General features: G+C 37.7%; 1 protein-coding gene across 6 annotated transcripts; it reads left to right on the forward strand.

Annotated features, from left to right (window-relative positions):
• Window positions 1-436: 436 nt before the first annotated feature.
• LOC121259814 lies at window positions 437-7,189 on the forward strand. Of its 6 annotated transcripts, XM_041161582.1 has the most exons (10): window positions 437-657; window positions 1,572-1,598; window positions 2,358-2,457; window positions 3,556-3,638; window positions 4,659-4,827; window positions 5,059-5,119; window positions 5,239-5,374; window positions 5,471-5,795; window positions 6,232-6,360; window positions 6,459-7,189. In XM_041161582.1, the coding sequence occupies exons 5-10, from the start codon at window positions 4,743-4,745 to the stop codon at window positions 6,926-6,928; spliced, it is 1,206 nt and encodes a 401-aa protein (XP_041017516.1). In that variant the 5' UTR covers window positions 437-657; window positions 1,572-1,598; window positions 2,358-2,457; window positions 3,556-3,638; window positions 4,659-4,742; the 3' UTR covers window positions 6,929-7,189. The 6 variants fall into 6 exon arrangements, with proteins under 6 accessions (XP_041017516.1, XP_041017517.1, XP_041017521.1 ...); XM_041161583.1 differs by lacking the exon at window positions 3,556-3,638; XM_041161587.1 differs by lacking the exon at window positions 2,358-2,457.
• The last annotated feature ends 8,832 nt before the right edge of the window (window positions 7,190-16,021 follow it).

Raw genomic sequence — 16,021 nt, forward strand, 5'->3', positions numbered from 1 at the left:
TAGGGATCTCGCTCATGCTCCCACTCCAATTTTTTTTTATTTCTTTTTGTTTTTTTTTATTAAACTTTTAATATTTAAAAGTGTTAAAAAATGATGTGAAAAAAAAATAAAAAATATTTAAAACTCTTTTTTACATCATTTTTTAACACTTTTAAATATTTAAAAAAAATTGAAAATTTATTAATAAATATTTTCTTAATTACTAAATAAAATAAATTAAAAAAATGTTAGAGGGAGCATGAGCGGGATCCCCCAAATGGATTCCCATCATTTTCCATAAAATAAACCGACCGAAGAATCTACCTGCATGGGCCATTACATCATAAGGCCAACCCCAACGAGGCCATTTTCTATCCCCCAGGCCCAAGCCCAAGCCCATTACTTGACAGCCCCATCTCCCTCTCTCTAATTTTCGGCCCGGGCAGGCTCTCTCTTTTACTCGGGTTCTCTCTCTCTAATTCGGTTAATCTCTCTTTTCCCCCATTTCTCTCTCTAATTCCGGTGTCATCGCAACAAGTCGTGGATGCCGAGACGTCCTCTCGCTCTCTCTCCACCGTGGGTACTGCCGGAATCCGCACCGTAACACCACCGACGAACAACCCAGCCTCACCCTGCTGCGACACCGTGAATCACCACATTTCAGCCTTTCAAACAGTGGTATAAATTTGATCTCTCTGTTTTTAGGATAAGCATGTCGATATAGTTGGAATTTTGAAATTTTGGATTGGGGCTATGTGGTTGTGATTGAAATTATTATGTAAACTTTTGGAATTGATTTGCGGCTCTGGTTGTGAATTTGTGTAGTGGCTGATTGCCAAAGTGTTGAAATAAAATGTGGGGTGGCATTCCGATGTGTCGAGAATGGCAAGTTTGGGCATTCGGCCTGGGTAATAATAAACCGTGGCACCATGGTGAATTGTCTGTTAATTATGGGCTATTGAAAAACTCAACTGATTATGGGCTCGTATTATTCTATCGTTAGGATTCTAGAATTTCTTATTAAAATTACTCGATAGATCTCAAATGGGCTTTCCATAAATATTAACCTAAAAAGAAATTTATAGAACTCGTGCTTGGCTTGGACTTGGTGCTGGCCTGGGTGTTACAATGTGAGAGATTAAGTGGTAATTAGAATTCTATATCAAACAAATTCTATCTCAAACACTATCTTGAAGGATAATACTGAATAGCATTTAAGAAATAAATTGGATGAGTTGTGCTCGAATCATGTGCTTAGGCATTGATTGATCTCAAACTTTTGGGCTTCGTTTTTTAGGAAAATGCATGAAAGGAAAAGTATCAAACGCCTTAAGAATTTAGCCTGTCTCTTTAATAAAAGTTTTCCTTTCCCAGCACTCATTGTTCGCAGATCAATCTCTGGGAAATCATCCCCAGCTACATGTTAGCCAAAGCACATTGACAAAGCCTAGACTGACTTGAGTTGGACCCAATATAAATCCAATAAATATAAAGTCTAGTAGTTTTACAGTTGTTTATATTTCGTGCAAGCATGTTAGTCAATTTTCTTGATTAATTAGTTGACTAATTAACCTTCTTTATATTTTTTGCAGCATATAGATACTTAATACTGTTGATCGGTAAGAATCTGCATCTCATCTTTGATGTTCATCAACTTTAAATCGTGAAAATAGTTTGAACATGCAGACAAGAGCACAAGATGAAATAATACCGACATTCATACCTTTTGGAGGTGTGTAGTTGTTTGAACTTTTGTTTTTGGGTTATTCTTATTAAACATTAATGTAGATTTGGGCTACACTTTTTTCTGATTTTAGTGGCTGCCCAGCCGCGTGTGCTGGAATTACATGTGGCTGTGCAGCAACTATGTGACATATCTGGCTGTGTATTGTGTTTTAATTTTGGTTATGGGCTGGTTTTGTGAAGCTAGTATGTTTGTAATCCATGGTCTATGTTATATTGTAGTGGCATGCTGAAAGATGGATTATGTTGTGTTGGGTTGTTTTTTGAAGCTAGCTGTTTGAAATGCATTGCTGAAACTGTTGGTTTTGTGAAACTATTTGTTTAATTTTTCTGAGATTGAAACTGTGGTATGTTTTGTGTATTATACAGAAGAATATTTTTTTGATTTGGATTCTGTTTGCAAAGTGAAATGGAGGTGTGTTAATGTGTGTTTGTGTGTGAGGAAACTAAATCAAAGTGAAAGAATTAAGGATAATTTGGAAAGATTACATTCCTGCATGGTGTTGCAGTTTACAATATGGATGGGGACAAGTTTTTCATATTTCCAACGGGAATGGGATTGTTGCCATTATTTGGATGCTTCATTTAAAGAGTGCCCTAGTAAAACCCAAATATTGATATAAAGTTGGCAACAGGGTATTATATGATGGAAGTTCGACATGATGGAGATATGATTGTAAGGATATATGATATAATTTCCAAACATGATGTAGCTCGACATGAAGGATCACAAGGGTATGCTCCCCGTTTATTATTTCAAAGTTTCCATTTGAAAAGTTTCCTTATTTGGTTAGTTATTAAGACATTTATGGAATTTTAGATGTGTTTAATGGAAACTTTTTAGCTATGTGTTAAATGATCATTTAAAACATGATTGTTTAAATAATAATTTAATTAAAATATTATTATTAATTAACATATATCTGTAAAAATGTAAAATATGATAAAAATAAATTAAATAAAAATAAATATTAAATTAATAATATTTTATTATTATATAGAGAATAGATGGATAATCCAATGTGGTAATAGATCTTGAATGAAATAGGCAAAAGACAAAACATGTGATATTAGCCAAATTTTGACTTTGCTTTTGCCTATTTCAATGCTAATACTCTTTATATTTTGGACACGTTGAGTTAGCTATTTATAATGAGAAATTATATTTACAAGTTTTGAATATTTTCTTTAAGAAAAATCGGTAAATATAAAATATACATAAAAAATTATTTTTTTAATAATAGACTTCATTTTTAAAAAAAAAAAAAGTATAGGAGACACACTAAGGCCTAGTTTGGATAGTGAGTTGAGATAAGATGAGTTTGAAATAGTTTTAAGTTAAATTGTTTTATGAGGTTTTGGGAGATGAGAAAAAAAAGCTGAATAAAAATATTATAAAGTTAAAATATTGTTAGAATATTATTTTTGTTTTAGAATTTGAAAAAATTAAATTATTTTTTGTGTTTTGTTTGGAAGTTTGGGAAAGTTATAATAATTAAATAATAATTAGATGAAAAAATTAAAAAATTGAAATGAAAAGGTGTTTGTATTTATGATATTTGAATATTGAAATTAGATGTGATGGAATGAAATGAGATGGAACGAAATAGAAGCAAGCGAACTAGTATTACTAATTTATAATACAAAATAAATGAGCTACCTTTTAAAAAACAATTTATTTTAATGAATTTTGCTCTTAAGGAAAAAAAAAAAAAAAAAAAAAAAAGGTTTGATGAACTTGAAAAGACTAACGAGTAGAAATAATTTTCCTTCTGAAAAAAAAAAAAAAAAAAAAAAATCTGCCTCATTTCACACGATACTCACCATTTACAGTCCAGCGAGCTAACGACTCCACCCACCGCTATCAACCATCTCTTCTCCTCCATCTCTAGTTCTCTTCCAATATTGACTCATGGGTAAATCTCCGGCCACCATTTCGTTTTTTATCATAATGTCCTGTTCCTATTTCTGGTTTTTCTTTTGATTTCTTCTCCATCTATGCCCCATCGCACTGCCTACCTTCTGGTTTTAGGTCTAAATTTGTGATTTGTATTTTGTTCCTCCCTATATGATGAATCATGGATTTATTTTTCTTGGTTGCAATCTTTATTATTTTGGGTTTATTTATTCCTATGTGTCCTGCCACTAGTGGTGGATTTGCAATTTCCCTGTTTGTTCAGTTAGAGGATGATCTCATGATACCTGGGGATTATTATATCTTGCTAAGGTAATACATGGCTCCTGTTGCTCCCCAGGGATTAGTCGGAACAATGTTGTCGGACACCCGGTGCCAATAAAAAACATATATATGGCTCCTGTTGCCGATGATGGGTGGTTATTAGTTTAAGATTTACTCATTTTCCTCTTCTCCTCTTTTTGTAAGGTAGATAAATTGTTTGATGTATGGTCTGAAATTAGTGACACCGCCTAGGCTAAGAGGTGTATTGGACTTGTAGGAGAATCTCATCAACCCCCTCCACACCTAGTCTAATTGGTTTTTGTGTTATTGTTGATCTAGCGATGTTGAAGAATTTATTGATTTTGGACCCACGTAGTTTTGTCTTGGGGATTTAGACTTGTAATTCAAGACAATTTCTTGTAGATTATGATGATTCTCTTTGCTTCTTTATGGAATGATAAATTTGATTTGCTTTAGCTGTTTGAGACAATTTTATGTCGACAAACTCAAAATTTGAGTTAAATTGATGTCTACAAGACTGTTGGAGAATTCAATAAAAAGAAATATCAATGAACAATAAAAAAAAAATTATTTTAATAGTTTAGAGAAAAGAATAGCTAATCAAATGTGGGATACATTTGAAATGGAACTAGGCAAAATAGCTAAAGTGGCCTCTTCTGCTAAAATTTTAGTTGAACCAAGGCCAAGAAGACAAATATGTGTGATTACAATTAACAAATAGTTCTCTTCTGCGCAGAGACCGACACATCTATCTCCTAACGAAGCAAAACTTGTAGGGGGCTGATTTGAACTCTGAAGTTGAGATCTGTGGAAACGAAATATGGGTGACAACAATAGACTGGAGGATAGGCCGGGTATTTTCGTAGTCGGATCCTCCAACGTTGGCAAACGGACCCTCCTCTCCCGTATGTTTCTTTTCTTTCTTTCTTGTTATTAATTTTTTTACTTTATAGATAATGGGTGGGTGCTGCGTGTTAGATCCTCCAATTTAGTTGCTTTCTTCTAATTTCATTGCTTTTACATGGTTCAATTGTTCTTCCATTATTTCTTCGTTAGTTTCACTATATATATACACTTCTATAATACCTAAACCGTAAATTTAATGCATAATTTAAGAGCTATGTTGTTGCCTGCAGGATTAATGTCTGTGGATTTTGATGATGCTTGTGATTCATCGTCTGAAGTAGTTGTCCATGGGTGCGATTCTTCAAGATTATTACTATCTACGTTAACTAGTAGTATTACTTTTGCAATCATCTTTGGGGCTTTCCAATATCTATTTTTGGTGTTGCGTTGACAGTTTTTTTTATTAACAGCTGGATCATCCACACAAAGTACTACACGGCTGAGGTTTCTGTATGTATGGCTCATCTCCATGATGGGTTCTCTATTGGGACACTGCCAATGTTCGACCGGTTGGCTGCCTTGGTGATGGTTTTTGATATGAGTGATGTTAGCCTCTTCCCCCTTGACGTCTTTACCTTTTGTTTTAAATGTCAAATGCTTCAAAGTATGCGATGCATCTTTCCTTTTTTCCATTATGTGCAGCTGTCGTCATTTGTTGCACTTCAGGATTGGGTAGCTTGCACTGATATTCAGAATTTTGAGATATTATTATGCATTGGTAACAAGGTGGATCTCCTTTCGGGCCATCCAGCTCATGCTGAATACAGAAGGCATTTACAGAATCTTGGGGACTTCGCCAATTCTGATGCAGAGTTTACCGAATATGGGATTTCTGAATCTGAAGGAAGTGGCTTGTTGGGGAATGAAGAACCGTCATGGGAGATTAGACGGTCATGTCTGGAATGGTGCAGTGAACACAACATTGAATTCATTGAAGCTTGTGCTTCCAATGCTGATTTTGACAAATGTAAAGTCATTCTTTTCCTTGAGTTGCAGTAGTTGCCTGATTTGCAATCATTATGATTCCAGATGTTTTCCTTTATATGTTTCAATTCAAAATTTTGAATACATAACCAGTGAATATTAAATGCCCAGCTCAACCACAAACAAATATAGTTATTACTTCACTATGTTATTCTTAAGGCCTTAATATTATAAAAGCTATAAGAACATGATAGACAATTTACATGGGAGTCATATTTACTAAATTTCTTTTACTGATGGAGAGGTTCAAGGAGAAGTAGCTAGATATTCTTGTATATCTTATATTGTTATAACTAATAACTAATATTTGCTACTAATTTGATAGACACATGTATATGCATGCATATATGTGTGTGTTTGTATGTGTTTATGCATGTATAATTATCTATTCACTCAGATGAAGAAGACATTCTTGACAGGTTTATCGGTTGATGGTGATTCACAAGGCGTTGACCGTCTCTATGGTGCTCTTTCTGCTTATATGTGGCCTGGGATGATCTTGAAATCTGGCAATCAGATATGTAAACCATCATTGCCTGGAAAAGAAGGTGCTTCAATTACTAAATAATATAACAGAGTTCTTCCATTCAGTTTGAATTCTTACTTTCTAGTTGCATGGCTAACTTCTTTCCTCCTCTCTGCTCAGAGTTGTCATCAGGAGAATCTGATTATGAATTTGAATATGAAATCCTGTCTGCGGGTTCAGCTGAACCTTGGGATGACACGGATAAAGGATGGGTTTCTGCAAATGGTATTACCTCATTTCCAGATAGGGTGAGTTGTGTTGCTCAGAATGGATCTGTCATGGAACATGATCGGGAGAATGTACCTGGATCTGATGAAGAAAAGCTGCAGCCTTCAACATCAATGGCTCCGTTGCAGGATGAGAATGACCTCGGTGTGATAGCCGATGCATCTGAGAAAGCCACAGAGCCAGATGAGGGCACGCATTTTGACTTTGAGGATTTGGAACAGTTGATGTCTGAGGTTGGGAACATGCGTGACAGTTTGAGATTGATGCCAGATTTTCAGAGGAGGGAAATGGCAGCAAAACTAGCCATGAAAATGGCTTCCATGTTTGGGGATGGCAGTGATGATGACGATGACCACGCCTGAAAATGGTTCTTGGCGTCATCCACAAGCTGATATTGGGAAGGCCATTAGCCAGTCCGTTTTATGAACAAAACTTCTCATCTTTCATGTTGCCTTTTGTTCTCTGCTGCCCATATCACAGCAAAACATGGTTAGTCTGGAATTAATTTGCCTGTGATGTACTTATCAAAAAACAAAAAAATTACCTGGATGTGCTCCAAATATTGAAGATGTTAGTTAAACTTACAGTTATCTATTACTTAATACCGAGAGGGGGTTTGGGAAGATTTACCAGGCGTCTTTTGGTACCATTTAAATATAAATACTAATGGAGGTTGTGTAAAGATGTTTGAATGCTCGCATATGTAGATTGGGATAGGCATTTTTAATCCCATTGTAGAGATGAAGAGAGTTTTTTTTTAACTACACGAGCAAATTGAGAAATTGCAGAAGGAAGAATTTTGCCTCCCCTAATGTACCGCTCCATCTGACCGCTTGATAGATTTTTTTTTTTTTTTTTTTTTTTTAACTTAGTGATTAAGGGAGTGATTTTAAGTGTATTGAGATTTTTTTTTTAAAAAAAATATTTACGTATATTAAAAAAATGTGAAAAAAAAATGAAAAAAAAAAAAAAAAAAAAAAAACTAAAACACACAATTGGTCAACTTGAGCGGGCTACTCTGGGCGGCAAGTAGTCCAACTCTTATAAATAAAATACTTAAACTTGAAAAATACAAATATTAACTTTCGAGTCTTTCACGTAAGAGAATCGTTGTAGTTTTTGACATGCATATTCGACAGACACTAGAAGTAGGGGTGATGCTATTTTGTTTGATAAAAGCTTTGTTGGAGGTGAGTATGTTTGATGATCGTATATGCATGAGGGATAAGAGAAGTGTAGAACCCGTTTCGTCTGATAGATCCAACCCGACCCGTCCAAAAAATAAGGTTTGAACTAGTTTGCGGATCGAACCCGTTAAATGTCAAAATGATCCAACTATTTCTTTTCTTTCACACGATTCTTCTTTTCTACACAGCCCTAAAACCAACCCCCACCAATTAGGAGCAAAGTCCCTACACCGCAAGCAATCAAGACAACGAGAAATCGAGCGTAAAATCGACAAATCAAGGAGTATGCAGCTGCTTACAGATTACCTTCCGCCGATTACTTTTGGAGCTTGATGACATAAAATCGAGGTACAAATTGGGAAATGCAGCCGCGTAAATCAAGGGGTATGCGTGTTTCTCAGTCGTCTTGGAGGTGGTTTACTTGTGCCATGGATTCGCACTTTCTGACCCATCAAACTCATTCATGGACCAACGGGAAACACTTGGTGGTTCTTAGACACCATGGAGGCCTCGTTTGTGCCTGTAGTGTTTGAGAGCAACGGTCGGATTGCTCTCCACCTGGACCGTCACTTGCTGGACAACTCAGAGTCAACCTTAGATTCGAAGACGCATAGAAGAGAAAAACACACCACCCCAAGTAAAACTAATATCAATTACTGTTTTGATCTCAGCACATGCAATCTCTTGATCCTATCAATGGGCTTTTCATATATTCATGGTGGAGGTAATGGATCGGAGTTTTGTTGCCTTCTTGGACTTAGATATTGGCTATGGAGGTTTTGCTTTCGAGTGGGTTAGAGTTGAAGAGGATCAGTTTGATAGTCACGAATGGTTGCTGCAGAATTTGAGAAGAAATGGGTTGACCTGACTCATGTCGGGTCGGGTCAATTTGTGTATCCTGGGAAGTGGTTCGGGTTGGGCCCAAACATAGCCCGAGTTGCTCGGGTTGCAGGCCTAGTTTATTTATGGTAAAATTAGGCACTTAGGGAAGGGTGGAAATGGGGTTTGGGGAGTAGGCAAAATAGCCTGAAAATGATATATTGAATGAGTCTCCGAGGCTGTGGATGTGGAGATGCTCGCAGAGAGTGATGTGAACAATAATCTTGAGGGTTGCATTGGTAAATCTCTGGTGTGGCAGGAGGAACGATTACATCGGCTGTTACGTTTTCCACTGAACCCGACCTAGTGAGATATATAATATATTACACAAATCTACTCATCTGGAAAGATTAACCTCGGAATAAATGGTGGGTAGGTGGAGCTCCACCTCTTCTGAACTAGCAATATTTCTTTTTAGAGAAGTTCTACTCATCTGTCCATCTACTCTACATACACCACACAATTGGTGATGTGGCATTTAATTTTTTTTAAATGCATACGTTTTAGTTACATTTCCAAAACAGATTTGAAACTCTTTTTGAATTTTCTCATCCCTCCCCCCCTCCCCCCAGTTCTTCCTCCCCGTTACCATATTTTACTAAAGTTTCACCCCTCCGTCTGGGGCCGCCACACAAGTTCACTCCCCCATCTGAGGCCACCGCCAGCTTCCCACCTACCTCCCCCCCCCCCCCCCAGCCAGGTTCACTCCTCCATCTCAGTCGCCGCCAGCTTCCTCAGTTTCTCACAATAGTCTTCTCCTAAAGATGTCCTCACTCCCATGACTTCAGTCATTTTTATCAGCAAAAAGATTAACAAAATAGAGATGAACAGCTTGTTTTGAAAATATCCCAATGCATACCTAAGGCACAGAGATGAACAAAACAGAGGTGTTGAAATCAAATAAATGTGATTCAAAATCAAAACTCGGTTCAACTGCTTCAAGTTTTCCACACACATAAAATGAATACAAATTTCAATCAGTAAAGTAAACACAATGATAGCCTAGAACAAAACTCAAAAATAAAAAAATAGATCATACAATCATAGCCTAGAGATCAGAAATAATAATAATAATAATAATAAAACCAGCTTTGAAATCATAAATCGTGCAATAATAGCCTACAAATCGAAAATAAGCACAAACCCAACTCAGATCTTATTGGATCAAATTACCATCACGGGGGAAAGGGATTTCATAGAGGGATGTGCGACCCATGGGGATGTTTGTAACAATTTTTCTCGAGGGAAGGGAGGGGGAAGATGGAGTCAGCAATGGGAGGGATTCTAGGTAGAGGGAAGGGGGAGAGGGAGTCGATGGGGTTGAAGGGAGAGAGAACACAGGGGGGAAAGGGAACACTGGGGAGAGGGAAGACAGAGGGAACATGGGGGAGAGAGGGATTTGGCTACTGGACCGGTCTTAAAATGGACCGAGTTTTCCACATCATAAGTGTGTGGTGTGTGATCCTTAAACTGGCCTAGAAATTTTTTTTTTTTTTTTTTTTTTTTAAGTAGAAGTTTCATTAGTGTAGTGCAGGATGAAAGCGTGTCCAGAGATCTCGTGAAAAATTATGTATCACGCACGACTAGAAATTAGTCGTTTTATGAAAAGTCTATACATTGTCGTTTTATTAAAATATATGAAAAAACTCTTCCATCCCCTTCCTTAGCAAGATAAATACATACTTTAGATATCTTCATCTTCTCCAAATTGTCGTCGCCTTTAGATATTCTGTTGCCCTTCCTCTCCGTGCTTGCAGACCAAATGCTTCCATTCCTTACAAATCATGCCAGTACTCAACAAGAAGTTGTATAGAAACAGGAAGTTGTTTGATAATTCATTTTATGAGAAAAACACAAAAGTCAAACCAAGTTCATAGTTATGTTTAGCAAGATTATCTTAGCACAACAAGGCCTGTACGAAACCAAACTTCTCATATCTCAGCATTATAACAACTCATTTAATGCACAGATTCCTTACGTGGTGGTTGGTGGCTAATGGTGGTGGAGGAGAATATTGACTCGACGCTGGCAAATGGTGGTGGAGGAGGCCGACGGTGGTGGACGATGCCAACTAGGGTGGACAGAGAAAAAGACTACCACTCCGTCAGATTTCTTTGTACTTGAGGAGCGAAAAATTTTTCAGATTTGCATTCAAATAAAGACTTCGTTCTTCGTTTCAGTTTCAGTTTCAGGAAAAAGGGGTAGTATGGTCATTACCTAGTGAAGCACGTGCAAACGCAAGACGCCTGCAAGGGGAGTCCTCATTTGGGACTGTACATAGCAGTACTCTTTGGGAGTAGGTCGTCGGATAGGTGTGGATGGCCCATATAATGAAAGACTTCTTCTATACAACCTCCCATTGTAGCTCAACTTCCGCACACCAGCTTACATGTATTTTTTTTTTCTTTTGTTTTAACAGGTGAATGCTAAATCAAAATTTTGGCATTTCCCCCTCACCCCCAAGTCCCCCCCCCCCCCCCCAAAAGCTCAGTTCTCTTCCGCATGGCTTTATCACACAACCTGTGGTGTTGCTTCACACCATTCATCTTCCGAACGGTGCCTTCTAGGGCCGCCAACATTGGTCTGTTCCGAAAAAAGGGTTTGTGTTTTTCTCTCCATTCCATTTTTGTTTCCCAGCATCTCATATCTTGTGTGTTTTTGTGTTTCTTGGATCTGCGATTTTGTGTTTGTTGGATCTGTATTTTTTGTCTTTTAATGGTTGCTGATTTTGGGTATTTTCTCATCTGAGAATGGCATAAGCTTTAGTAGCTTTGTTTACTCTACATTAGTATGCATTATTTTCAAAGTTCATTTAGTTTTTGTATACTATTTCAAACAAAGTTTGGGCCAGCAAAATGAGATCGTTAATTAAAATGAGAGAAATTCTTGATCTCCTGATTTGTGTCTATGAGTAAATCGTTATATAGGCGAGCAAAGATCGAGAAAGGAGAGTGACGAGTCTGTTAGATATATATGGCATTAATGACATGATATTGGTTATAAATGGCAAAGTAAATAATGTAGACATTATATATGAGTCATAAATTTAATCTAACGCTTGATGATCAAGACCTAACTCTAACTTAGTGCCAGTCAATTAAGCCTTGATAAATCATGCAGCATGCTTGCAGGTATTAGCAACTAATTTGATGTTGTCTGTGGACAGTTTGAATTTGATTCAATATTATGAAATCCATGTATTATGTACATATATTCTTCTCCCTCCCAATCATAGGATTCCTTGGCCTTCATGTCCAGCCTTTATTAAGCAAACCTAAAACTAGATGCCCAAAGTGATCACTTTAACAGATGGTACGTACCTGGAAAAAGTAGAGAGAAAATATAAAAGCAATCAGAGATTATGTGATTGAGAGAGATGCATGCTTGGTTTTGGCCTTTTGTACTCTTGTACATATCAGTTGGTTTGGTTGTGATCATGTTACAGTGGCATGACAAGTGTTATGGGTATGTTAAGGGATTTCTTATGCTAATATTAATTTTAGGCATGGTTGTTGATATTAATTGTTGTTCTCAATACTTAGTTGAAATAACGTAATGGGCGAAGAGGAAGATGGAAGACCACACAGGCCTTCTACATCGATTTCACCGACCCAAGTATGATACACATTGGTTATTTGAAAATGTCATGGTGTCAGATATTGCAGCATTTAGTTAATCCATTGTTTATTTGTATATTATATGGATATTATGATCATGTAATTCCATACTACCAGTCATATATGATGCATCCAAATACATATCCAAATTCATATACGTACACTTGGGGTAGCTAGGTAGACGTATTTTTAGCATATTGAATTTTTTGTACGTGCATGCGTTCGAGTCTTTCTAAGACAGTGTGTAATTGCAGCATCCGACAGTGCCACCCTTTGGACCAACCATGCCCTACCCTCCATCGAGTAATCCGGAAGAATTGAGAAGAGGCCAAGATACGACCCAGGTAGTTCAATTTCACTCTTTTAATGGTTTTTTCTTGTACGTGTGTACTTTCCAAACCGAATAACACAATGTGTAATTTCAGCATCCGGCGATGTCACCCTTTGTTACAACTATGCTCTACCCTCCGTTAGGTAATCTGGAGGAGTTGAGGCAATGTCAAGATACGACCAAGGTATTTCAATTTCACTCTTTTAATGGTTTTTTTTTTGTACATGCGTACTTTCCAAACTAAATAACACCGTGTGTAATTTCAACATCTGGCGAGGACATCCTTTATTACAACCATGCCCTACCCTCTGTCAGGTAATTTGGAAGAGTCAAGGCAATGTCAAAATACGACCTAGGTAGTTCAATTTCACTCTTTGAATAGTTTTTATTGTACATGCATACTTTCCAAACTCAATAACATAATGTGTAATTTTAGCATCCGGCAAGGCCACCTTTCGTTACAACCATGCCCTTCCATCTGTCATGTAATATGGAGGAGTTGAGAGGAGTTCAAGATATGACTCAGGTAGTACCCTTTGACGTTTTGACGAAGTTTTACTATACATGCATACTACCGAGTCTTTCTAACACAGTGGGTAAGTTCGGCATTTGGTGATGCCACCCTACGGACCAACTATGCCCTACCCACACCGCGCAAGTAATTCATCAACTATGCCATTTAGTACTGAAAGTGAAAAGAACTTTGGAGTTACCCTTTTAACCTAATGAGTTCAAATCCACTATATATAATAGAAATGCTAATCCCGATTCCCAACCATACATTCTTCATTTTCAGAAACTTCATCCGATGTAAATATCGAGCCAGATGTGGAGGGAATGAATGAAGTATCAGATAATGATGAATGAGTCGAGCCTCTAAAATTTGGTATGCAGTTTGCCACTGATAAAGAGGTTCTAGCCTATTAAAAACAATAGGGTTTTAGTATTATCACAAAAAGGACGTAGAGAGAGGTAGATGGGAGTGCGAAGTATGTGATGATTGGTTGTGTACGTGGCAGCAAATACTATCCTAGCAACAATAATTTATTGAAGCCAAAACCAATAATTAAAGCGGATTATAAGGCGAAGGTAAATACTCACTTGTTGAATGGGGTATGGGTGTTGACTATTGTTAATCTTATTCACAATCATAGTATTGTCAGCCCACAAAGTCTAGATTTTTTAGATCTCACAAGTGTTTAGATGAATACACTCAAATGATGCTTGATTTGAATAACAGAGCGGATATTCGAATGAATAAGAATTTCAAAGCACTTATAGTTGATACAAGAGGGTATGAGAATTTAGGATTTCAAGAGAAATATTGTCAGAATTTTATTGACAAAACTAGACACTTGAAGCAAGGTAAATGAGGTTGTAAAGCACTGAATGACTACTTTCAAAGGATGAGGGAGATGAATGATGGCTTCGTTTCTGTCATGGATGTGGATGACAAGTGCAGAGTCAGGAATGTGTTATGGCCTGACGCACGAAGTCAGGTGGCATATGAGTATTTCAGAGATGTTATCACCTTCGACACGGCGTACCTAACAAATAAGTATGGGATGCCTTTTGCTTCCTTTATTAGTGTAAACCATCATGGATAGCCCATACTGTTAGGGATGGGCTTTATTTCAAGCGAGGACATAAGTATTTTTGTGTGGTTGTTTCGAGCAGGGTTGTAGTGCATAAATGGACGGGTACCCAAAGTCATCATAACAGACCAAGACCAGGCAATGAAGAGTGATATTGCCATTGTATTCCCAGAAAGTCTCCATAGATAATGTCTTTGACATATAATGCGAAAACTGCCCGGGAAGTTGGGATCCCACTCAAAATTCAACTCAGGTTTGAAGGCTTCTATTAAGAGTGCACTCTATGATACACAGGGTTGCAAAGAATTTGAGGAGAAGTGGGGGCAACTACTTCATAAGTATGACCTTTGGTTGGGGAATGGGATTGGGCATGGGCCTTGTGAGTGATGTGGGTATCAACATTGGGCTCCTAGTTAAAGATAGGTTGCGCGTGCTTTGTTACTGGGTCAAGAGATGGGCTTGAGTCAGAGGGAGGGTTAAGGCCCATGTTTGATGTATTTTCTCTTTGGTCATTAGAAAAGATGGGCCAAGATAAGTTTTCAAAATGTGTTCGAATTTGTTGGTAAACTGATGAACTATTAATGAAGGAGTTTACTGCAAGCCTACCAAAGGTTGGGTATTATTCAAGACGGGATGGGGATGTGCTTGGGTTAGGTTGGTGGTTAATGAGATGTGGTCTTGGTGTGATGTTTTGGAGTGCTGATGTACTGACCAACATGGGGGAGATTGTGTTGATGGGCTCAACGTTGGGGTGGCAGATGATGGGAGAGAAAATGGGCTGCCAACATTTATTGGGATCATCAGATGATTTATGGCCCACTGTTCATTTTGAATCACTGTAGCCCATCTCCTGGATTCGATCTTCGAATTTTCTATTCTTCGATTCCTAGTGCGAGATGAATTTCTCTGGTTCGTGCCTGGAAATTCTTTCAGAAACTGAATGGCTTCTTCTTGAATGTTTGGGTTGGAATATTGTGTGCTTTCAGAGAACATTTTCTCTTTCCCTTTTCCCTTACTGGCTGAGATTCCTTCTGAGAATTGTGCATCGGTTTTTCTCGTTACACTTGACTCCTAAATACGAACTGGAGGGAGAACGACCCTTGGGACTTCTCTTTGTTTGGCAGGTGCAACAATTAGGTCTTCTTGAGGGGGTTGAGGGGATCCTCTTTGGTCACTACGTCTGGCTGAGGTACTCTCCACCCTCATCCATGGACCGTATCTTGATGAGTCTAGAGGAATCGTGTATGTCAGACATGATTGCACTATGTGGCCAAGCTTCCCACACCCGTAACAGAAGTTTGACAGTTGTTCATACTTTATCTGGATTTTCTTCACTTCTCCGTTGGGTCTGGCTAGATCAAAACCTTCTGATAGGGGTTGCTCCACGTTCAATTCTACTTTGAGTCTTAGGTATCTTCTCAGTGTCACCTCGAAGATAGATGCTCTTTCAACTTTAATGAGCTTTCCAAAGACTTGCCCTATTCTTTCTACATTTTTGTTTGTGAGCATATCCATGGGTAGCCCATGAATTTGGATCCAAAACGGAGAATAGTTTAGGAAAATTTCATTGATGTTGAGTTCGGGAGGCCAGTGCCTTAGGACCATGTGGAAGCCTTTGAAATTCCATGGACGGTTAGCCAAGATCCTTTCTTTGTCTTGCTGCCTTGGAAATGTGAACAAAAATATATTGGTATCTATATCTTCAATCATGAGGCCAATGAATGCTCTGATTGTTGCATGGAATATGTTTTTATTGAGGGGTTTCATGGATAGCAGCTTTCCAACCAGGGTTAGGTTTGAAAAATGATTTATTGGAATAAGTTATGATTCCAGTGGAAGATCTTTC

The sequence above is a fragment of the Juglans microcarpa x Juglans regia genome, chromosome 4D (assembly GCF_004785595.1).
Source record: "Juglans microcarpa x Juglans regia isolate MS1-56 chromosome 4D, Jm3101_v1.0, whole genome shotgun sequence".
Taxonomy (NCBI): domain Eukaryota; kingdom Viridiplantae; phylum Streptophyta; class Magnoliopsida; order Fagales; family Juglandaceae; genus Juglans; species Juglans microcarpa x Juglans regia.

What these genes read in the sequence shown, in the direction of transcription:
- LOC121259814 (XM_041161582.1), top strand. Translation starts at nt 4,743, where the DNA reads ATGGGTGACAACAATAGACTGGAGGATAGGCCGGGTATTTTCGTAGTC. An exon ending in TCTGAAGTAGTTGTCCATGG is followed by an intron (nt 5,120 to 5,238) that starts GTGCGATTCTTC and finishes TTTTATTAACAG; the next exon opens with CTGGATCATCCACACAAAGT. An exon ending in ATCATTGCCTGGAAAAGAAG is followed by an intron (nt 6,361 to 6,458) that starts GTGCTTCAATTA and finishes CTCTCTGCTCAG; the next exon opens with AGTTGTCATCAGGAGAATCT.